The 25,621-nt window shown below is 41.3% G+C and overlaps 1 protein-coding gene across 1 annotated transcript in view; it reads right to left on the bottom strand.

Annotated features, from left to right (window-relative positions):
• SCD5 (stearoyl-CoA desaturase 5) overlaps nucleotides 1-25,621 on the bottom strand; it is a 169,032-nt gene that overhangs the window by 39,011 nt on the left and 104,400 nt on the right. The window contains exon 3 of the mRNA XM_025385973.1: nucleotides 13,004-13,209. Within this exon, the coding sequence (XP_025241758.1) occupies nucleotides 13,004-13,209 (206 nt within the window). The remainder of the gene's footprint in view (nucleotides 1-13,003; nucleotides 13,210-25,621) is intronic.

The raw sequence follows: 25,621 nt of genomic DNA, 5'->3' as shown, positions 1-25,621 counted from the left end.
TCCTGGCTAACATGGTGAAACCCCGTCTCTACTAAAAATACAAAAAACTAGCCGGGCGTGGTGGCGGGCGCCTGTAGTCCCAGCTACTCGGAGGCTGAGGCAGGAGAATGGCGTGAACCTGGGAGGCGGAGCTTGCAGTGAGCCGAGATCGCGCCACTGCACTCCAGCCTGGGTGACACAGCGCGAGACTCCGTCTCAAAAAAAAAAAAAAAAAAAAAAAAGAGTCTTGCTGAGGGATAGGTTAAATAGCTTTTGTTCTCTTATAAAACTGTGAGAGAAGAAGAACATCATGGCATTAAGAACACAGTGTGATACATGAGGCAAAGTGTCCCCATGCAGAGAAGGGGACAAAAAACGGAACAAAGCTGTCTGGCAGGTGAAAAGACAAAGACTATAGGGAGAGAAAGAGGCATATAAACAAGGGGGAGTGAACCAAAAAACAGATCAATGGAACGGAGATTGAGTAACAGGAGAGATTGAATGGGGAGGAGCAAAGGTGGCTGTAGAGAGAGGGGCCCAGTCAGGCAGTGGGCAGATATGTGCTGGAGTTTCCTCTTCCCACATTCCCAGACCCAAATTGGGGAGCTCTAGAAAGATAGGGCAAGCACTCTCCAGAATCTTATTCTTTTTTTCACTGTTCAATCTCCAGCATCTAACATTGCCTGACATATTTGTCAAATGAATAAATGATACATGTAGAAAAGAGAAAGAAGCTGAATCAGCTGAGAAAATGCCACATGCCTCATGGCATCTGTTATTAAACTGTGAGTTGGCAGAAAGAATACCAAAGAACTGAGCTCTGCTTATAGCATGGCCAAGTGATGCTTACCTTAGGGCCAACTTTGGTTTCCCTGTTGCAGGACCAGTAAAGAACCTGAGTAAAACAGGCAGTCACCAAACCCAGGGTAACTGAGTAGTAAGAGGGTGGCTGAGCGTGGTTGTACTTAAAAGCCCCTGTCTCCATGTCTCTCCCCAAATTCCAAACACATGTTTAGATGTTTGAATGTCTCATCATCTAGGGTCTCTCCTTTGAGATGATTTCTACAGAGTTTTTCACAAAATACAAATAACCAACCAAGGCTTTGAATGTGCTCAACATCACTAAAATCTAGGGAGGAATTGTTCTATTAGCAACAAGTAGAGGGGTCTTCATGGCAAATGGACTCAAAACAAAAAGAGACTCCCCAAAGCCCTACATAAAACCATGATCAAAGAGCAATGGATTCAGTCAAGGGAGATGGAGTCAGGTTGGTTGCAAATCCCCAGACGATTCATCCCACTTCATTGAGAATCCCTAAAGTGGAAGATGAAGGTGGGGTAGAGAAGCAAAGATGAGTCAAATATTGTCTTGTCTAACCACCCTGCCCTGGATAGATATATGACGCTCAAAATGGGAAAATGCACTTAGGGGTTAGTCAGACATGGTTACATAAAGTTTAAAAAAAAAAAAAAAAAAGGAAAGTATCAATTTCCAGTGTTTGGTTCCACATGAAGAGCTCAGAAGTTGCCACTCATTCTCACAAGAAGTAAAATGCTGAACAAACTGAAAAAAACTCAGCAACTCTTACATTAGTAAGAGATGTGAGATTACAGGGAAAACCACTGTTCCCAAAATTGGACAGACAGGTAGATACAGAGAATCACAACATAGGGAGCAGAAACCTTCACAGGAACTAGTGGTGTGTTAGGAAAACCTGACCTTAATTGATGAATTGCTGGAGGCTAGGTGTGGACAAGTCTGAAGGTTAAAATCACCAAGGGGGATCTAGTCATAGGGAGTCCCCCATGCTTTTGTGACTTTTCCTTCCAGGAGCTTGACCAGGCTCTCAGATATCAGAAAAAGAAATTCCCTTGTATTTCCACCAGGAGGAGGGGAAAAGAACCACTTCGACATACACCAGAGTATTCTGTTCTTAACAAGATCTACCTTCAGGAGAAACTAGTAGGCCAGAGCCTGACCTGCTGGGGTTTTACTTACAGCCTAACCAACCTGGGGGAGGGAAAATACCCAACTCCACCCCTTTCTAGCCATCTTGTTCCACCTAAATGAGGAGAGAAGAAATTAAGAAACACTTGTGAAGTTCACAGTCTGGAGGCATAACTTCATTAACCGACTGAGACCTAATCACAGGGCTCTAGTATGCATCTCCTCCCCCGACACACCTCCCACCACACTACTGAAGACCTATATACAGCAGTTCCTTTTACTCAGGACATCATGTCCAGATATCAAGAAAAAATTACAAGGCATAATAAAAGGCAAAAACCCAAGCAAAACAAAACACAGCTTGAAGAGACACAGCAAGGACCTTGGAATTGTCACACAGGAATTTAAAATAACTATGATTAACGTGCTAAGGTCTGTAATGGATACAGTAGTTAGCATGCAAAAACATATGGGCAATATAAGCAGAAAGATGAAAATCCTAAGACAGAACCACAAAGAAATGATAGAGATAAAAAATACTGTAACAGAAGTGAAAAATACCTTTGATAGGTTTATAAGTAGACTGGACATGGTTGAGGAAAGAATCTGAGTTTGAGGAAATATGAATAGAAACTTCCAAAACTAAAAATCAATGAGAAGAAATACTCAAATAAAACCACAAAAGGCAGAAAAAGAATAAAAGACAAAAATAGAAAAAAGGAAAAATTGCAACAAATAGAAAATAGTAACAAATATGGTAAATATCAATTGAATGGAATAGTAACAAATATGGTAAATATCAACTGGATGGAATATCAATTCCACATCAATTGATATGGTAAATATCAATTCCATATCAATTGATATGGTAAATATCAATTCCATATCAATTGATATGGTAAATATCAATTGGATGGAAATATCAATTTATTTCCACCAATAAAAACTTTGACCATCAATGGTCTAAATGTATCCATTAAAAGACAGAGACTATCAGAGTGGATCAAAAAACAAGACCCAACTATATGTTGTCTACAAGAAACTGACCCACTTTAAATATAAAGATACATACAGATTAAAACTAAATGAATGGAGAAAGATATACCATTCTTATAATAATCAAAAGAAGGTAGGAGTACCTATATTAATTTCAGACAGAGCAGACTTCAAAACAAAAAAAGTTATCAGTGATAGAGAGACATTACATAATGATATAGGGGTTAATTCTCCAAGAAGACATAATGATCCTTAATGTGTATGCACCTAACTACAGAGTGTCAAAATATGCAAAGCAAAAACTGATAAAACTGCAAGGAGTCATAGATGAATCCATAATTACAAATGGAGATGTCACCAGCCTGCTATCAGAAACAAACAGACCCAGCAGGTAGAAAATCAGTAAGGACACAGTTAAATTCAACAACATCATCAATCCACAGGATATAACTGACATCTATAGGCTACTTCATCCAGCAATAGCAGAATATGCATTCTGCTCAAGCTCACATAGAACATTCACCAAGATAGAACACATTCTGGGCCATAAAAAACACCTTAACAAATTTAAAAGAATAGAAATTATACAATGTTTGCTCTCAGACCACAATGGAATTAAACCAGAAATCAATAATAAAAGACAACTGGAGGCCGGGTGTAGTGGCTTACACCTGTTATCCCAGCACTTTGGGAAGCCAAGGTGGACGGATCACCTGAAATCAGGAGTTCGAAACCAGCGTAGCCAACAGAGTGAAACCCTGTCTCTACTAAAAACACAAAAGTGAGCCATGCGTGGTGGTGTGCTCCTGTAATCCCTGCTACTCAGGAAGCTGAGGCAGGAGGATCACTTGAACCTGGGAGGCAGAGGTTGCAGTGAGCTGAGATTGTACCACTGCACTCCAGCCTGGGTAACAGAGCGAGACTCTGTCTCAAAAAAAAAAAAAAAAAGACTACTGGAAAACCCCAAAATACATGGAAATCAAACAACACACTTCTAAATAACACATGGGCCAAGAAAAAAATCTCAAGAGACATTTAAGAATATTTTTAACTAAGTTAAAATAAGAACAAAACTTATCAAAATTTGTGGAATGCCATGAAAGCAGTGCTTAGAGGAAAATTTACAGCATAACTACGTACGTTAGGAAAAAAACATCTAAAATCAATTAACTAAGCTTCCACCTTAGGAAACTAAAAAAAGAAGAGCAAATTAAATCCAAAGTAAGAAGAAGAAAATAAATAATAAAAATTAGAGCAGAGAGCAATGAAATTACAAACAGGAAATCAATTTTAAAAATAAATGAAACAAAAAACTGGTTCTTTGAATCAATTAATAAAATTGATAAGCCTCTAGCCAGACTAAGAAAAAAGAGGTAGGGCACAAATTACTAATATCATAAGCGAAAGAGGGGACACCCCTACAGATCCCATGGATACTAAAAGGATAATAAAGAAATAGTATGAACAACTCTGTGCCCACAAAATTGATAACCTAGATGAAATGGACCAAATCATTGAAAGGCACAATCTACCAAAACTCACACAAGAAAAAATAGACAATCTAAATAGGCCTATATTTATTAAGTACATTGAATCAATAATTAATACCCTTCCAAAATAGACAGAACCAGGCCAGGATAGGTTCACTGGTGAATTTGACCACATATTTAATTCTCTATGATAATTCGTATAATTTCTAAAAGAGAAACTCTCTTTTTTAGAAAATAAAAGCAGAGGGAATACTTCCTCATTCTATGAAGTATCACCATAATACCCAAACAAGACAAAGATATTATAAGAAAAGAAAACAACAAACCAATATTTTTCATGAGCCAGATGCTAAAAATCTTCAACAAAATGTTAGCAAATTAAATCCAACAACGTAAAAAAGAATTATACACTCCAACTAAGTTGGAGTTATACTCGGTATGCAAGGCTGGTTAAAAATTTGAAAGTCAAACAAACAAACAAAAACACCAAAATTTGAAAGTCAATTAATGTCATCTACCACATTACAGGCTAAAGAAGAGAAATCACATGACCATATCAATAGATGCAGGAAAAGCATCTGACAAAATGCAACACCCATTCATGATAAAATCTCTCAGTAAATTCTCAATGATAAAGAATATTTACAGAAAATATACAGCTAATGTCATAATGGTGAGAGACTATATGCTTTTCCCCTAAGATGAGGAACAAAGTAAGGATGTACCCTCTTATCATTCCCTTTTGACATTATATGGAAGTCCTACCTAATGCAATAAGGTAAGAAAAGGAAGTAAAAGGTACACTGATTGGGAAGGAAGAAATAAAACTGTCTTTGTTTGCAGATGACATGATTGTCTTTGCAGAAAATCTGAAAGAATTGAAAATAAAAAACCATTCCTATAACTAATAAGCTATTATAATAAGGTTGCCAGATACAAGGTTAATATACAATAGTCGATTTGCTTTCCCACATACCAGCAATGAACGAGTGGCATTTGAAATTAAAAACACAATACCATTTACATTAGCACCATAAAAATGAAACAAGTGTAAATCTAACAAAACACGTACAAGATCTGTGTGAGGAAAATCATAAAACACTGATGAAAGAAATCAAAGAAGAACTAAATAGATGAAGAGTTATCCCATGCTCATAAATAGGAAGACTCAATATTGTCAATGTCTGCTTTTCTCAACTTTATCTATATTCAATGCAATTCCAATCAAAATCCCAGCAAGTTATTCTGCAGATACTGACAAACTGATTGCAAGGTTTATACGTGGAGGCAAAAGACTCAAAATAGCCAACACAATATTGAAGGAGCAGAACAAAGTTGGAAGACTGACACTACTTGACTTCAGGACTTATTATAAAGCTAAAGTAATCAAGACAGTGTGGTACTGGCACAAGAACAGACTAATTGATCAATGGATTATAACAGAGAGCCTAGAAACAGACCCACATAAATATAGTCAACTGATCTTTGACAAAGGAACTAAGGGAATACAATGAAGAAAAGGTAGTCTTTTTAACAAATGGTGCTGGAACAACTGGACATTTGCGTGCAAAAAAAATGAATTCAAACACAGACTTCACACACCTCACAAAAAGTGACTCAAAATGTATCATAATTCTAAATGTAAGACACAAAACTGCAAAACTTCTAGAAGATAACATAGAAAATCTAGATGACTCTAGGTTTGACAATGACTTTTCTATATGACATCAAAGGGCATGATTCGTGAGAGAAAGAATTGATAATCTGTACATCATTAAAATTTAAAATTTCTACTTTGCAAAAGATACTATCAAGACAACAAAAGGACAAGCCACAGACAGGAATAAAATATTTGCAGAAGACATATTTGATAAAAGACTGTTATCCAAAATATACAAAGAACTCTGAAAACTTAATAATAAGAAAGCCATCTGATTTAAAAATGGACCAAAGATCTTGACAAACATCTTACTAAAGAAAATATATAGATGGAACAATAAGCGTATGTCATCAGGGAAATACAAACTAAAACAACATTGAGATACCGCTACATATTAATTACAATGGCCAAAATCCAGAACACAGACAACAACAAATGTTGGCAAGGTTTTGGAGCAACAGAAATTCTCATTCATTGCTGCTGGGAATGCAAAACGATACAGCCACTTTGGAAGACAATTTGGCTGTTTCTTACAAAACTAAAAATATTCTCACTGTACAATCCCACAATTGTGTTCCTTGTTATTTACCCAAAGGAGCTGAAAACTTATGTCCACACAAAAACCTGCACATGGATGTTTACTGTAGCTTTATTATTACCAAACTGGGAAGCAACCAAGATATCCTCCACTGGGTGAATGGATAAATAAACTTCAACAGATCTAGACCACATTTTGGTCATTATTCAGCACTAAAAAGAAATGAGCTATGAAATCATGAAAAGACATGGAGGAAGCACAAATACATATTGCTAAGTGAAAGAAGCCAATCTGAAAAGGCTACATACAGTATGATTCTAACTATATGACATTCTGGAAAAAGCAAAACTATAGAGATAGTGGAAAGATTAGTGGTTGTCAGGGCTTGGGGCAAGGGAGTGATGAACAGACAGAGAACAGAGCATTTTTAGGCAGTGAAAATACTCAGTATGATACTACAATCGTGGATACATTTGTCATTATACATTTGTCCAAACCCACGGACTATACAACACCAACAGTGAATCCTCATGGAAACCATGGACTTTGGGTGACAGTGATGTGTCAATGTAGGTTCAACAGATGTAACAAATATTCACTCTGGTAAGGAATGCTGATAATGAGAGAGGCTATGCATGTGTGTGGGCAGGAGGTACATGGGATATCTCTGAACCTTCCTCTCAATTTTGCTAAATTGAACCTAAAACTGCTCTTTAAAAAAATGAGCCTTTAAAAACAACAAAAAAGAGGGTATCACTGAGAGATGTGATGCTCATTCTTGGGAGGCAGGAGAGAGGACTAGTGGTAACAAACTAGGGGACGAATTGAGGTGAAACAGGCCTCAAAAAGATTCTAGATATTCGAGTGCCTTTCTTCTTGGAATGACAATATTTATACATTTTGATCTCTTCCCAAGGCACCAGGACAGAAGTGATTTGCTCTTTTGAACCATTCCATCCATTTTCTCTCAGTTTATCTCATCACCATGGCAATGAGGCAAGGACCTTGTTTTTATGTGTCTGGACTAGCATCCTCCCTGGTTACTTTAAAAAGGCATGACAGTGTTTACATGTAACCTCTAGAGGAATGTCTTCCCTAAAATGGGACTCAATGGAATAAGCAAAGCATTAGGAGAAACAGTCTCTGGATTTTATCTTCATTTTGCCATCTGAGAAAGATGATTTGAGACTCCAGTTTCTATTCATTAATGGAGACAGGCAGGCTACCCACTTGGTTCACAAAATATGACTGAGGAATATGAGATGACTAATTGCTTTGCTTAAGGCAGAACAACTGTGTGGCTATGGCAGAGACTGCTAATTGTTCACCCCTTATCTATTCACCCTTCCTTCCTTAGAAACAAAACCAAGATTTTATTCAAGGGTCCAATGTATTAACCAAGACAATGCATTCCCTGTTTTCCTTGGGTACAGATACGGTCAATGAGAGACACGTGGATAGGTTGTATCTTCTAGGAAGACTCCTTAAAGGCGACCGACTCAACTCAGCAATGTGTTCCCTTTGGCCTCCCTGATTCCCCTTCTGGTTGGAGCTTTAGTGATCAGTTTGCACCATGAAATGACACTGAGAATGAAAGTCCCCTGCTAAGGATGGTAGAGCAAAACGATAAAGGAATCCCAGTTCTCTACTGACCCTGCAGTGCTGCCATGTCCTCCCGGGACTGCCTGTCTCCAGAATTCTTTTATATATAAGAGAAATAACCTTCTGTCTCGTTTAAACCAAACACAATTCTTGATGGATCCACGCTCAACCTTATGAATGGCTCACTGATAGGTTCACCCCAACATTTGCAGGGTTCAGGCCAGGAGTATAGGTGGAAATCCCCAGTCTGTGGTTCATTCCTTTTCCTTTCCCCTTTTGCTCTGTCCCATTAGGTGGATATCTGAGCTCACACTTTTAAGCTTAAGTCCCTGTGCTAACATTGCCCCTTGGCCACTCTTCAGGCCTAGGCTCTATGTATGTCCTGTTGGGAGGACGCATCCCAGGAGGAGGCAGCTATAGGCTCTAGAAGTGAGCTCAGAGCATTTAGGCAGGAATCGAGGACCCTAGGAATCCAGGGTATGGCCCAGAAGTCAAGGAAGGTTTAGGCAGGTGGCATGTTCCTTTGGCCCTGTGATCTCCTCACTCTGTGGAAAGAAGTGTGGCCCTTTAAGTCATAAGACCTAGGACAGGGGCCCTAGTTGTCAGAGCCTAGAGGCAATACCACTGGCTTCTCTCCCTTGCACCTCCTAATGGCTGCCTTTACACAATTTACACATTGACAGTGCAGCAAAATGTGGTTTAGTCCAGTTAACTACTTGTTATGACAGCCTTGGTAAGATTATCTTTTAGGGTCTGGAAGTATAGTTTGAAATGTGTTGTTTTCCTGCTCCTACCTTCTCTCTTCCATAAGATAGTACAATGGGAAGCTGATTAAGAATGACTCTCTGCCAAGCTTTTCTTTAGTAAGTTGTTATTAGGATGGCTCAGCAAAAGTTTATCAATCAACTGCAATATCAGTGTAAGTGTCCTGAGTGGACTGAAGGAGGAGTCTCCAAATCTGCAGTCCCTATCACCTGTTTGAGTAAACTCTCCAAGAGGCACTTAGCTGATTGATCTGCACAAGCATTGCGCCCTGGGAGTCCGGTAGAGTCAGCTATGAATTCTGATTGCCTCCAACTGGAATAGGGACGGTTCCTCTAGGAAAATCATACAGGAGCAGGTGGAGATTCAGCCCACGAGAAGTGTGCCACTGAAATGACCCAAGTCTGGGCCCCAAATGCAGCTGGATACCTTTTTCTGTTACTCAGGAAGCTCTCCACTCAGCCCAGGGTAGCAAGAACTGAGATCTGCTGTGACAGTGCCTGACACCAGGATCCACCCCTTCAGCTCATATCCCCACATATAATGACTTCAATTCCTGTGAGGACTCTCTCTTCTCCACCGCCTAACTGACAGGACCGGTAAAGCCAGCTTCACAAACATGAAAATATCTGAACAGTTGACTGCCTCTGTGTATGTTGGAAACTTGCTTCATTTAGTTCAGTGATTCTAAACCTTATTTTGGATTACAGATCTCTATGTTCTCTACACTGTATAATTACCACAGGACTTAAGTGCTCACCCACACATCTGAGGACTGCTGGAGCCCCTTTCAAACAGTAAAGTATAATCACAAGAACATTGAGTGAATAATCTAAGATGCATGTACTTCTAGCTTCATCTTTCTATCTACATTTTACTAGTTTGCTCACAGGATGTATTACACAAACACACACATACATATTAGGACGTTTTGACATCTTAAAAACCTTTCTGGCTGGGGAAAGCCTGGCCTTCCTGGGCCTAGGCAATTCTTAGAGATAATAAAGGGTCCCGCCAGGAGCATGCCTTTAACATGCAAACTACATGATCCAGAGCCATATCTCCCCTGTTTGGCCTGTACTCTCAAAGAGCAGTATTCCTCTACCTTAATCATTCTGGGGCTAGACCAGGCAACTAGGGGTGACCTCTATAGCTTAGAATGTGTTCTAAATTTTAGGCTGTATCCTTAGCACTGATTCCCAGCAGGAGCTCAATGATATATGTGACATGATGATATGAATGAATGGTTTCTGATAGCCAAAGCCTCCTTTAGTCACTGAACTGTGATGAAAGATGTTCTCAGATGACTATTCAGGGAACTTGCTGAAATAGTCTTTGTTCTTCTTCCTGCATTTAGAAATAGTCTTTAGACATATGTGCTGCCAGTACACACATAATGAATCAGATTACATTTTTTTATGAGAAAAGATGAAAAAAGTCTTCCATTTTTATGGTCAGAGAAACCCAGACTATTATACCCGGCTCATTTCTCATTAATAAAACAGAAAATCTTTTGCCTTCTCATCTGAACTCTTCAAATTAATCTAAGGTCTGATTGTCCCAAAGCATTACTATATACAGCAACATCATTTGTATCACAGAATTGGAAATGACATACATAGCTAACCAGAGTGATGGTTAAATAAACTATGACATGCTCAACTGATGGAATCTTCTGCAGCCTTTGACAATGGTGTCTACAATACAATCTGAGGTTAAGAGTGAAACATAAAATTACATATGTGATATGACTGCCATCATGCAACATATATGAAATAGAAAGAGATACTACTGAATATTAATAGTGTCTGTTTATCTGTTAAGACTGTGAATGATTTTCTTTCTACTTCTCTGAATTTTTCAGCTTTTTCTCTAATGACCTTTAATATTTTACACTCACAATGAAAATCAACATCAATAAATCATTGAATTGTTAATTGAAAACATCTTGTTGGCTGGGCGCGGTGGCTCATGGCTGTAATCCCAGCACTTTGGGAGGCCAAGGAGGGCGGATCACTTGAGGTCACGAGTTCAAGACCAGCCTGGCCAATATGGTGAAACCCCGTCTCTATTAAAAATACAAAAATTAGCCAGGCGTGGTGGTGCATGCCTGTAGTCCCAGTTACTCGGGATCCTGAAGCAGGAGAATCGCTTGAACTCAGGAGGCAGAGGTTGCAGTGAGCCAAGATCATACCACTGCACTGCAGCCTGGGTGACAGAGCAAGACTCCATTTCCAGAAAAAAAAAGAAAAAAACAACATATTGTTATTTTCTGCTTTAAAACTTGATACTGGCCGGGCGCGGTGGCTCAAGCCTGTAATCCCAGCACTTTGGGAGGCCGAGGCGGGTGGATCTCGAGGTCAGGAGATCGAGACCATCCTGGCTAACATGGTGAAACCCCGTCTCTACTAAAAATACAAAAAACTAGCCGGGCGTGGTGGCGGGCGCCTGTAGTCCCAGCTACTCGGAGGCTGAGGCGGGAGAATGGCGTGAACCCGGGAGGTGGAGCTTGCAGTGAGCCGAGATCGCGCCACTGCACTCCAGCCTGGGCGACAGAGCGAGACTCCGTCTCAAAAAAAAAAAAACAAAAAACTTGATACTGGGTATTTTCACCTAAAAGAGCTGAATTGATACTGGGTGTTTTCACCTAAAANATACTGGGTATTTTCACCTAAAAGAGCTGAATTGATACTGGGTGTTTTCACCTAAAAGAGCTGTATTGAGATGTACAGAGAAAACCCTACAGTGAAACCAGCAGAAAGCAGTGATGGAAACACAGAGAATTCTCTAGTCTAGCAACTGCCTGTGTAATAATAATAATCGCTGACATTCACTAAGCTCTTACTATATGCCAGGCATCTTCCATACATTTTTAAAATATCTTCATAAAAGCTGTAGGAGATAGGTATTACTGTCACTCGCATTGTATAGATGAAGCTGAGACTTAGAGTGGTTAATTCATTGCTAGTAAGTGGAGGAGTCAGAGACTTTGATTCCAGCAGTCTGTCTCCATGGTCTGCCAGTTTCTCACTATGTCTACTGCTCCCTCCAGTGTAAAAGCAGAGGCTTTGGGGGAAAAGAGCACAGTCCTAAGCCATTCTTCCTTTCACGCAAAGATTCTTGTGTTGAACAAAGGCATGGCCTCCATGTCTATTTTCAGACTGAAAAGGAGATTCTGTTTAGGTAAGTCCTCGGATGACTCCTACCCATCAGTGGAGATGGTCACTAGGAACCGCTTATTCAACATGTTGTCTCAAGGCTCTAATTAGAGCGTGGTTCACATGTTGCCCATCTTTGCACATAAATCTATTGCTTTAGGTGCTAAAAGCTCATCATAGCCAAACTTTGCAGACCCAGACCAACCTGAGAACAAAGGTCACTCTCTACTTGCCAGCATGATTATAGGCACTCTTTCTTCATGTGCTTATAGAAAGCAGTTTCATCCTGCAAATGCTGGCCAACTCAATATGCTCAGCCGACACCATCAGGGCATATGAGTGCTTTGAGGCCCTCTGTTGAGCGGTCTCATTTTCTCTGCACAGAAACCTACTAGTGTAACGTTTCCATGAGTGATGGGCGGGGGAGAGGTTTCACTACAAGAGAATTTCAGAACAGGAGTAGGATACCTGGAGAGAGTCCAGTCCTTTTGGAGTCAAGTAGAGTCAAGTGTGTCACTAAAATGAAGCAAGTCCCTCTTCTGCTACTCCAGAGAATCACAAATGGGGCAGTGGGGAAACACAGAAACAGATTCCATGAAATCAGCCATGCAAGATTAGTCTGAAGGTAATGACACTGGGCTTAAAGGAAATCCATTACAAATGAAACTTATAACTCAAAACAAATGTGCCAATGGGCAAAATTTAATGAGCAAAAGGAAATTAATAAATAGAGATAAATCATATAAATATGGCCAAATTGTTAGGGCAAATGCTTGAGAAGATTGCTATGGGGTTATGAGTCCACCTCATTGTGCTGTTTCTATGTCCTGGCCCCTGAGGGACAGCTCTCTGTCATGCCCATTCACTTACTTTCTCTGGATCCGGACCACAGGATCAGCAAGCAGGTCAGTGACGTCAAGCTTTCTCCCCTTCTCAATAACATCCGGATGCTTGCGAACAAACAGCCACCCGATATGGGAGAAGAAGAAGCCCCGGCGGGCATTGTGGGGGTCAGCATCCGTCTCTGAGTACTTGTGGTGGGCTCGGTGGTCCCTGGACCACTCGAAGATGTCATTCTGCAGAGAGAATGAGAGCCTGAGTGAAGAGAGGAACCGCACCGCCAGGCGTCCTCCTGGGAATCTTCCCAGCCTCCCCTCCCCGACCAGTCCTCACTGCTGGTTTCACATTCCTCCTATCTTCAACCCACAGTTCCTCAACCTCAAGTTCAATCCCCTGTGGTCTGGAGTGGTTTTCATTAGAACAAGAGTAAATCTTCACTTAGCAGGGATCTCAGCTTATGTGTGGGACGTACCCACTGCAGGAAGTTCAGGCTTGTTGGGTGAATTAGTGCAGAGACCTGAAGGAAAGCTCTGGTGGGGGTGACTGAAGTCTCCTAGATCATTTGTGTCAAGAAAAGAGAGATCTTTTTTATGGCTGCACCGTATTCCATGGTGTAAATATACCACATTTTCTTTATCCAGTCTATCACTGATGGACATTTAGGATGATTCCATGTTGCTATTGTGAATAGTGCTGCAGTGAACATACATGTGCCTATGTCTTTATAATAGAATGATTTATATTCCTTCAGGCATATACCCAGTAATAGGATTGCTGGGTTGAACTGTAGTTCTGTCGAGATCTTTGCAGGGACATGGATGGAGCTGGGGGTCATTATCCTTAGCAAACTAATGCAGGAACCCAAATACCACTGTTCTCACAAGTGGGAGCTAAATGATGAGAACACACGGACCCATGGGGAAAAAAACATACTGGGGCTATCAAGGGCGGAGGGTGGGAGGAGGGAAAAGATCAGGAAAAATATCCAATGGGTACTAGGCGTAATACCTGGGTGGTGAAATAATCTGTACAACACACCCCCATGACACATGTTTACCTATGTAACAAACCTGCACATGTACCCCTGAAGTTAAAAATTTTAAAAAATGAGGGAGACATCTTCTTAGGATGAAATCTTGGTTGTTAGAAGAGAGGGGCAGTCCTGAGTATGAAGGGTGCCGGTTCTTGGCCCAGATGTCTCTGCCTCTCTCCCTACTTTGATGTTCTTCATGTGTGACTCACATAGATCAGGAAGCCAGCAGATAAAAAAAAAACCAAATGGCTACTTCCCCAAATCTCTGCAAAATACCAAGGCACCAGTGGCATCATTTTAGGACTGCTCTAACAGAGTATAACAGAAACGGAAGGGGGACAACTTTGGCTCCTTGGGTGTATTGGCAATCCACCAAGTGGAGAGGCAGCAGTGACTGAGGAGCGGGACAACACTCACTGGAGCCCCAAGACAGACTCTGGTACCCCTAGAAGGACAGGCAGCAGAGTCTGCCCAGCCCACAGAGCTGAAGTAGGGCTCAGCACACGTGGGGAGCACACCCTATTGGACCTCTCGTAATGGGAGACACGGGAAGGTGTCAGGGGGCTGAGCTGTCAGGGGCAAGAATTGATGGCATTTAGTCTGTTACAATTAATGAGAACTTAGCTATAGCAATGGGTCAGTGAGATCTACAAACATTCAATTTACACTAATTTTTTTTTAATCTGATGATGCTTTCAAAGCTTTGAGAAGACGAATTAAATTGGGGAGTAGTGCTTTCGATAGGAAAATCTGAAAATAAAAATAAATTTACGTATTATATTGCATTAGCCTTTTCTTTTTATGACAATAGTAATAATGTTCTATACCATAATATTCAATACTGGGTAATGTTCTCATTAGGAGTCTACCATTTCATAGAGATTGGCTTCATCCTTCTGATGAGAAGGGAAGAAATTGTTTTGTTTTTGTTTGTTTTTCGAGACAGTCTTGCTGTATTGCCCAGGTTGAAGTACAGTGGTACAATCACATAGCTCACTGTAGCCTTGACCTTCTGGGCTCAAGTGATCCTCCCACCTCAGCCTCCCAAGTAGCTGGGACTACAAGTGTATGCCACCATGCCCAGCTAATTTTTTTTTTTTTTTTGAGATGGAGTCTTGCTCTGTCACCCAGGCTAGAGTACAGTGGTGTGATCTTCGCTCCCTACAACCTCCGCCTCCTGAGTTCATGCAATTCTCCTGCCTCAGCCTCCCGAATAGCTGGGATTATAGGCATGCGCCAACAATCCCAGCTAACTTTTCCATTTTCAGTGGAGACGGGATTTCACCACATTGGCCAGGCTGGTTGAAAATTTTAAAAATCCACCTAATCCTTGGGTTTTGGGGGAGAGAGAGAGGAGGCAGAAAGTTCCAAGAAGTATATGTTCAGCTTTGACTATAAAGAGAGAAAACAGGAGCCTGGCAGTTTATGTATATCAAAAATTATAGCCTGGCTTACTGTAAGATGAAAGAGGTCTTTAGATTTTACAGTGTATTTAAACATGGTGGTTGGAAAGAGTGAAAACATTTTATTATTTAGAATCACAGAATTTGGAGCTGTAAAAGAATTTCAAATGTCAATCAAGACTACTGTGGTCTAAGAAATAATGTCTTCCTTTTGCATTAGTTTATTGCTTTTATTGTAGTGCCCATGTGAACATAACATAGAAAGAACACTCTGTCCCCTATTCACAGATGGCAAAATTAAAGCTTAGAGGACATTTATACAAGCTTATATAACAAATCAAAACAATAATAGAATAAATATGGCACTTCCTTGGTTCTCAGTTCACATTCCTATCAACAAGATATTTCCCTTATTCTCCAAATGTTGCAGGGAGGGGTCTTTTATAGAAAACTTTCATTCATCTTGTTAAAAGGTTATATTGGCCTGATATGGTTTGGCACTGTGTCCCCACCCAAATCTCATCTGTAATTGTAATCCCCACATGTTGAGGGAGGGACCTGGTGGGAGGTGACTGAATCATAGGGTCAGTTTCCTCCATGCTGTTCTCATGATAGTGAGTGAGTTCTCACGAGATCTGATGGTTTAAAAGTGTGTGGCAGTTTCCCCTTCACTCTCTTTCTTGCTCCACCATAGGAAGACATACCTTGCTTCTCCTTCCCCTTCCACCACGATTGGAAGTTTCCTGAGCCCTCCCCAGCCACGCGGAACTGTGAGTCAATTAAATCTCTTTTCTTCATAAATTACTCAGTCTCAGGTAGTTATTTATGGCAGCGTGATCATGAACTAATACATGCCTGTTTAATTCAATGCCATGCAATCTTGTAGAAACTCTACGTGAAGAGTTTCAAATAGCTAGAAACATTATTCTCACAAAATTAATTATAATACAACAACAAAAAGACCCATGATGATGAAGACGAGTTGAAACAGAGATATTTATTTTCATTCCTTTCACCTGGATACGTTTCCAACAGAAGCCACTTGACTGCAATAGTGGAATGCAGCAAGGGTTTTGGCCACATTCCAAATAGTCAAGCACATAATCAAGCCAAAAATACTTTGATGTATTTTTTAATCCTTTGTTATTGCTGTGTTTTCAAGTGTAAAGCTGAGTCCAGTGAAAAAGTGACTCAAAGAATAAGATGTGTTTTCTAGTTCGTGGGAACTTGGCAATAATTTCTTTAAAAAAGAAATTAAAGAACAAGATGTGTGTCAACAATAGAGCAGAAAGAGAGAAAGATTTATTTGCTTACCCAATCACCTTTTTTCCCTACTTACCTGCACTTTTGTCTGCTCTGGAGTGATTGGGAGTGGATGGGCAAGGGAAAGAACCTACCTGTGAATATACTTGTGTTGAAAAGGTGTGGGGACCTAGAGCTCATTTTCGTACAGTCAGTATCTGCTTTAGCAACAAGCAGAGGGGAAAGCTGAGGATTAATGAGGAGGGAGAGATGGCCCAACCGTCTCAACCTCAGGAGGCGGGGAGTGAATGGAGATCGACTGTGCTGGAAGCTGTACCCCCAGCGGTATAATCTGATAATCTCTCTTCCTCTTAGTGTTTGATAGCTCTTGTCTAAAACTATGTGTGCCACTCCATCACCTTTGCTGCACAGTTAACAAAAACAATATTAAGGCATACAGAGATGACATATGCCCATCATGAACTGACTGTCAAGTATAGGTAATCCGTCTGTTCATGTTCCATGTACATATTCTGGTAGGGACATGATGTTGAAATCAGCAGTAATGCCTGAAGCCAAATACTTAAACATTCAAACAAATCAATTAACAAATCATTGTATTAAATTTGCAACTTAGAGTTTATACTGAATTGTAGGTTCCAGTAGATCACAGTCTTACTCGGCAATCCATCAAAAGTGCACTCTCGCCACATGTTAATTGATTATTCCTGATCAAAAATTGGAATGTTGAAGGGAGCTACATTAGTTCTAAGAACGCTGGGCATAAATGAGGCACAGGTAGGTGGGCGAGCAAGACAGGAGTAGGAACAGAACAAATCCGGAGTGTACAGCTCAGGTGGTAGGCTTCATTATCAGAGACACCATACTATAGTCCTACTTTGCAACAGAAATATAACGCAAGCCACATAATATAACTAATAGTTTCTTAGTAGCCACACTAAAAAAGTGAAATGACCCTTGACTGAACTTGGGCTACAGAAAAACATAAATAAAATAAAAAGTGAAAAGAGGCTGGGTGCGGTGTCTCATGCCTGTAATCCCAGCACTTTGAGAGGCCAAGATGGGCGGACCACCTGAGGACAGGAGTTCGAGACCAGCCTGGCCAACATAGTGAAATCCCATCTCTACTAAAAATACAAAAATTAGCCAGACATGGTGGTGTGCGGCTGTAATACCAGCTGCTCGGGAGGCTGAGGCACGAGAATCACTTGAACCTGCGAGGCAGAGGTTGCAGTGAGCTGAGATCACACCACTGCACTCCAGCCTAGGTGACACAGCAAGACTCTGTCTCAAAAAAAAAAAAAAAAGAGTGAAAAGAAACAAGTAAAATTAATTTTAATAATATATTTTACTTAGTGTAACATACCCAAATATTATCATTTCAATATATAATCAGTACAAAAATTACTGAGATGCTGTACATTATTTTTTTTTCTGTACCAAGTCTTAGAAATTTTTCACCTGCAGCACACCTCCATGGGCTAGTCGCATTTCAGGTGCTCAGTAGCCACATGTAGCTAGTGACTACCACATTGAGCAGTGCAAGTCTAACTCATGGCTCACATACTTTTTTTTTTTTTTTGAGACAAGGTCTCTCTCTGTCACCCAGGCTGGAGTGCAGTGGTGTGATCATGACTCACTCATGACTCATGACAGCCTCAGCCACCTGGGCTCAAGCGATTCTCCCATCTCAGCCTCCCCAGTAGCTGGGACCACAGGCACATGCCACTATGCCCAGTTAATTTTTTTATTATTTGTAGAGATGGGGTCTCACTATGTTACCCAGGCTGGTCTCAAACTTCTGGGTTCAAGGGATACTCCTGTTTCAGTCTCCCATGGTCTCAAACTTCTGGGCTCAAGGGATCCTCCTGCTTCAGTCTCCCAAAGTGCTGGGATTACAGGCGTAAGCCACTGCACCCAGCCACTTGTACGTTTTTCTTTTTCTTTTTTTTTTTTTTTTGAGACGGAGTCTCGCTGTGTCTCCCAGGCTGGAGTGCAGTGGCCTGATCTCGGCTCACTGCAAGCTCCGCCTCCCGGGTTCACGCCATTCTCCCGCCTCAGCCTCCCAAGTAGCTGAGACTACAGGCGCCCGCCACCACGCCCGGCTAGTTTTTTGTATTTTTAGTAGAGACGGGGTTTCACCGTGTTAGCCAGGATAGTCTCGATCTCCTGACCTCGTGATCCACCCGCCTCGGCCTCCCAAAGTGCTGGGATTACAGGCTTGAGCCACCGCGCCCGGCCACTTGTACGTTTTTCAATGTGTGCATTTACTTCAAATTTAAAAGTTTGAAGAATTAAGAATTCAGTGCTGCCTACTGGTGAGAATGTGAAATGGGCAGAAAGTTTGTGAAGCGCAATGAGCACTACATATCAAAAACCCTAAAACTGTGCATATCTTTTAATCTAACAATTCATTTTCTGGAATTTATCTTAAGGAAATCATGGTTGTGTGCAGAGATTTAACCACAAGGATGCTAACCGCAATAAAAACTTGGAAAGACCCTGCATTTCCCCATAACAGGATTTGATTAAATATTTTGTGATAAATTAATTAAATACTACTTGTGTGTGTAAATACACACAGTAAAAGTTTATATATACATGAAAGAAATAGTAAGAGAAAAAGTCTTAGAGTTACCTCATGGGAGTGAAATTGGAAGGTAGGAATGAGGAGAAATACTTTTATGCTTGATCCTATACTCTGAAACTATTAAAAATAATTCTATTAGTGTTGTATTAAAAACTAATTAACAAAAAAAGGCTATTGTAGTATTGACCTAGAAAGATGAAGGTAAAAGTAGTTAAAAGAAAAGTACTTGGCCGGGCGCGGTGGCTCACGCCTGTAATCCTAGCACTTTGGGAGGCCAAGGCAGGAGGATCACTTGAGATCAGGAGTTTGAGACCAGCCTGGCCAATATGGTGAAACCCTGTCTCCACTAAAGGTACAAAAATTAGCTGGACATGGTGGTGGGCACCTGTAATCCCAGCTACTTGGGTGGCTGAGGCAGGAGAATCGCTTGAACCTGGGAGGTGTAGGTTGCAGGGAGCTGAGATTGTGTCACTGCACTCCAGCCTAAGCAACAGAGTGAGACCTTGCTGCAAAAAAAAAAAAAAAAAAAGGAAGAGAAAAGAAAAGTACTTCTCAAAACACTATGAATCCATTTTTAATTTTAAAAAAAAATGTATGTTTAAGCATGGGAAAACAAAGGAAATATCTTAGCCAAACCGTTTGCAGTGGTTCTCTCTAGGAATTGGGACTGTGGGTGACTCTTTTTTATTTTGTCTGTGTTTTGTAAATTTTTATAATAAACAGATTATTCTTTTGCAATACAGGATAAACAAGTTATTTTTGAAAACATTTCTATATTCCTGAATGAAAACAACCCAGCTTCTGCTCGATGAAGCAGTAAGATTCATCTGGCAATCCTGTCTGTTAATATACCTTTATGTCACCCGTCTATCTTTATTCTCATTAGCAACTAATCAACCAATCAGACCTCAAGTGGTGTGGCAGTGCCCTCGCTTGAACCCATTCTGTCTTTTGTGCCTCCATTACTTCACTATCCATCACTGATAATGTCCCTAAGCGGGGTCTCCACTGAGACTGCAGAAACTGAAATTGATCATGAGGTGATTTTTCTCCACATGCCCAGCCCCTGAGTGTTATCTGTGACTTGAGCAAAAGTCATCAATCTCAAGAGTCCACTGAAGTGAGGTATGAAGCAACCTGCTCCCTCAGAACTACTCCCCAGCGTCCTTTTATCCTCAAAATAAATTCTTGAATCCAGTCATCTAAATGGCAATAGAGGACACTGTCTTTTAAGGTTCACATAATTTCCACTGGTTAGCAAGATGAAGGCTAAATGTAAACAGCATTTAGCTTGTCCCATTCAGCAGATCTGAAACCAGAATCATTGATTGGTTTTCCCCTAGCCTAGCTGGAAACAGATGCTTGCTCCCAACCAGACGCCAAGATGGTCTTTCTGTCCGTTATTTCAATTTTGTGGCTGTTTAAAGTTCCAGAACAAAAAACTTCCCAAGCAGTCTCAAAACAAAGTCAAAGGGAATTCCACTTGTATTCATAACACATCTTCGTTTCCAGTCAGTAGTGAAAAAGAAACCAGGACCAACATGTCAACATGTCAGCTTGAACAGACAGGTTTTAGAGTAGAAAATATGTGTGTGCATGCATATGCATGTACATGTGCATGTGCGTGTGCGTGCATGTGGTATGTGTGTGTCTGAATGGCATCCTTTCTGGGAAAGGAGCTGTTCTATCAAGAGGGTCAAACAGAAAAAGATACTGATGGCTCCACTCCTTAGAAACTGTAAGGCTCATTAGAAATAGGCTTTATCTCTGTCTCCGGGGCCTAACCTTAATCTCCTCCTGTTCAGATGCCAATTCAGACTGAAAAACAACGTTGGGTGCTTTCCCCATTGTTGATACTAGGTCAGTACTTATTTCTCTCCAGACAATAGGCTAATCTGTAAGAATGGCCCAGAAAGTCCCCAAGAGTGGCCTGGCAGCAGTTCACACCACTTGGCAAATTGTGGCTTTCAGAGGACAAGTTGCCACCTGCTGCCTTGCCTTCATGTAGCACTTGGTCTACATAGGTCTTAGAAGCTGGGTAAGTGTTGAAAAGTCAACCTTAGTAGTTTAAAAAGTGCCAATAAAACTTAAAGTTTTAAAATAAGGAAAGAAGTGTTCAATATTTTCTTCTATTACTCTTTTGTTTAAATCTCTTAACAACGAGAATGTATTCAAATAAGACTTTTCACTTTAAAAAAAAATACATTTAACATACACTTTTAAAATGGCATAGACAGTAATCTTGGTAAATAAGCTGGTCTTCTGGAAATCTTTTCAACTTGGGCTTTGGAGGGTTTTTGGTCAGTGATGTGACCATTATTCTAGTCTCCTGAACTAGATCTCCTTTACTCCATGAGTTAAAAATTGAGGGGGAAGAAAGGGCCTAGAAAACAATGATAACCCAATAGCAATGAACATATTTAGTTCCCACAACTTGTTTTTAAAATACCATTCTCCACTAAAAGGAATCAGGACTGTGGAGAAATGGCTGGTGCCAGGACTGGGGTAGGAAAAGTACACAGGGAGCTCAGTATATTTTGTTGTGTGGGAAAGGAAGTGCTTAAAAAATGATGGAGCATGTCGAAATGACAGAGGAACCAGGTGTGGTGGTGTGCATCTGTAATCTCAGCTACTCAGGAGGCTGAGGAGTTCAAGACCAGCCTGGGCAACACAGCAACAAACCATACTAAAAAGAAAGAGGAGTCCATTTGTAGTGCCTCCCACTGAACAAACTGGGGTAATTTGGGCATTAAAATGAATAATGACAGTAATGGATTATAATCCATGTAATCAAAAAAGAGTCCATAGGTTATAAATACATGGAAAGAAGCAAACACTTTTCTTTACAGTAAAATACCAATTGACAAATGTAGAAGAAATAATAGAGTTACAAAATCACCATTTTGCAGCTGTCATGGCAATAACTGATTCAGGCAAGAATCACCAATGTTTGCTAAAACCATTGGGTAAAAGTTTGATGAAGATAAAGTATTTATATAGGCTCGTAATCTTTGCATAAATTAGTTCAATAATTACAAAATAAAAATAGCAATCTTACAGTGGAGAAACTTAGCAGATGCCACCTTAACTGAATAATCAAAGTTCATACCTCCAATAATGTGACAAAGTGATGTCATGTGCCTCTTTTTCAATGCTGAGAAGGACACAAGAATGCTAATGTAATACTCCCACCAAAAACGCAGAGTTTGAGTCTAATCACATGAGCAAACCCAAATGGAGGAACATTCTACAACTTAATTGGCCAGTACATTTCAAAAATATCGATGGCATAAAATTAAAAAAACAAGGAACTATTCCAGATGAATGGAATCTAAAGAGACATTATAATTCATTGTAATGCATAATCCTCAATTGGACCCTGAACTATTATAGAATCCTGGATACAGCACGGTATCAACATTAAATCCCTGACTTTGGTAAGTGTACTCTGTCTATGTGAAAGTGTCTTTGTCATTAGGAAATACACACTGAGGTATTTGGGAATAAAGGGGCATGATGTCTATAACTTACTCCCAAATGATTCATAAAAAAAGAATACATAAGAATGCACATGCATGTACAGAGGAAAGAGCAAGGGAATAAAGCAAATGAGCAGTACTCTAAGAGTTGGTGAATCTACATGAAGGCTATACACAAGCTCATGATTTTTTGCAACTTTTCTCTAAGTTTCAAAATAAAAGACCTGAAAAAATTATTTCAAAATAAAAGTGAAAGCTAGAAACAAAAATTTCATGGGCACTCTTCTTTACAATCTCAGCTTTTCCCCTTCCACTCCATTTCTACTCTACCACCCTTGTTCAGGCTTGTATCAATTTGCTTGGATTCTGTAATAACCTTCTAACTGCCTCCCACTTGCAGTAATTTTCCTCTCCACAATACATTCGGCATACTGGTAACATCCTCTTTCCATTCATGCTCCCCAAAATATATCATTCTTTTGCTTATTATTTGACAATCTCTGTGTATTACTTTTCTTATAAAATCTAAACTTTTCCTCTTCTTGAAAATCAGACAGGTTTCTTCGGCTGGAAGAAACCTTATCTTTCCCGCATTTTATCCTTAATTTGACTGATATTTACTGACTGGTATGCACTAGAATATAAAGAACAAACAGGACAATTGAGGCTGTGTCCTCAAAGAGTTTATAGTTTATGGAGGAGACAAATACTAAACATAAAGTAAATCAAGTCAACATAAGTGAAATAATTTTAGACTGGGATTAGAGCTATGAAGCCAATAAAGGAGCTGAACAAAAAAGGACCTTAATATAGGCAAGGCCATTTGTTTTTTGTTTTTGTTTTTGAGACGGAATCTCACTCTTGTCATCCGGGCTGGATGGAGCACAGTGGTGTGATCTCAGTTCACTGCAACCTCTGCCTCCCAGGTTCAAGTGATTCTCCTGCCTCAGCCTCCTGAGTAGCTGGGATTACAGGCACCTGCCACCAGGTGTGGCTAATTTTTGTATTTTTAGTAGACGGGGTTTCATCATGTTGGTCAGGCTGGTCTCGAACTCCTGACCTCAGGTGATCCACCTGCCTTGGCCTCCCAAAATGCTGGGATTACAGCTGTGAGTCACTGCGTCTGGCCAGCAAGGCCATTCTTAACTGGGTCATCTTCAGGTTGAGAGGAGTTAGTGGCAGAAGTGTGGGAGGAAGAGGGGAATTGTCTCAGGTAGAGGGAAGGACTTGTAACAATTGAGGAACTAAGAAAAGGCCATTGTGTAGGTAGCATGGTGCTAGGACAAGCCTGGTACGAGATGAGGTCTAAGACACATTATGCTATAATAAAGAATGTATCTGGTCTTTGTGTCTGGTTCTTGCTACAGAGCTTTAAAAACTCCTGGAATTTCCTGAGTGATAGGAGGACCCGTCCATCGACTGGGCCCTGTTTGTGGAGACTCTGGGCTTCCTGTCCGTGCTGACCAAGGCCATGATGGACCTGCCCCAGCTCTATTGCAACCACTGCCACGGGTCCTGAGGACATAAGCATCCAGAGCACTCATGAGGACAAGGGCAGTGCCCTCAGGACCACCTACTTCCTGCTGAGAGCTGCCCATGCAGCTCTTGGTCTGTGCCTGCTGCAGGTGCTGGTGGACCTGCCATCCAGGCATGAAGACCAGATATATTCTTTATTATAGCATCATGTGTCTCAGACCTCATCTCGTACCAGGCTTGTCCTAGCACCATGCTACCTACACAATGGCCTTTTCTTAGTTCCTGGGACCCTTCACCTACCACCCTGAGAAGCCAGCGCTCCATGCAACACACCCCACCACGGCCAAAGCACTTCTGAGCTGGCCAGGGAGGAAACAGATGTGTGGCTGCCGGCTGGCGTCTGTTCTCCCTATGTGGAGAGCAGGCATCGCAGCCCCTGAGTGGAGAGGCAGTAACCCGTGTCAGGCTCTCCATCAGCGGCTGTGTGGGGCTCTCAGGGCAGCCAGGCCGACACTTGGCTCACCACTGCTGGGGGCGGCCACAGTGGATTTCACACCCAAGGGCTGGGTCTCCGGTGATTTTAAGGTGATGGAAAAGGCAAATGTCTTTTCCCACTTCCTCTCAAAAACCACCCAGCCTGAACCTGAGATGTGTTCATAAACACACCAGAAGGCAAACTCCAGTCCGCTGAGGAACAGCAGCCCTCAGGAACCTTCTCCAATCTTATTCAAGTCCTGGTCCCAGCCTCTCAGATCTGCCTCAGCTCACAAGACGGCTTCTGTGGGGGAGAGGCTGCAGCTGGGGATAAGTAGGATCCACGTGCCAGGGCGGGCCCAGGCAAGCCTCAAGGCTGGGGCTGGGGCTGGGGCAGTGAGGAGGAGACCTGGTATCAGGAGACCCGGTATCAGGAGACCCTGAAAGTCCTGGGAGAAGAGACTTTGGACTCAGTGTGACCCTGATCAGACACCCTGGTAGGATGGGGATGGCCTCTGCTGCCCAGTGGGGTGGGCACAGAGGGCAGGGCTGAGTCTGCTCTGCTCCCGATTGTAGGGATGCAGTGGCACCTGTGCTCTGGGTTTTCTGGCCAGAGTTGGCATCTCAAGGGCCTGCAGAATGAGTGCCTCCTGATACTCGGCTCTGGTGCCTCTGACCTTGCCCAACAGTGGGATCTGCGTGCCTAGCTTCTAGGCTGGCCTCTTCCTGGGAGATGCTGGTGTGACATCTCTCATTGGGTGTCCCTATTTCCGTAATTATCCCTCACCAATCCTTAAGCCAATGCCTTCAGTTCTACCACTAAATTATATCTTGAATCTGCACACTTCTCATTTTTACCACCTTTTAGTTCAAGATCAACTTTTTTCCTAGGCTACTGCAAAAGCCTCCTGAACTGGTCTTCCTGATTCA

This window comes from Theropithecus gelada, chromosome 5 (genome assembly GCF_003255815.1).
Source record: "Theropithecus gelada isolate Dixy chromosome 5, Tgel_1.0, whole genome shotgun sequence".
Taxonomy (NCBI): Eukaryota; Metazoa; Chordata; class Mammalia; order Primates; family Cercopithecidae; genus Theropithecus; species Theropithecus gelada.
The sequence above is the reverse complement of the archived record's forward strand: the minus strand, read 5'-3'. Positions and strand labels throughout refer to the sequence as shown.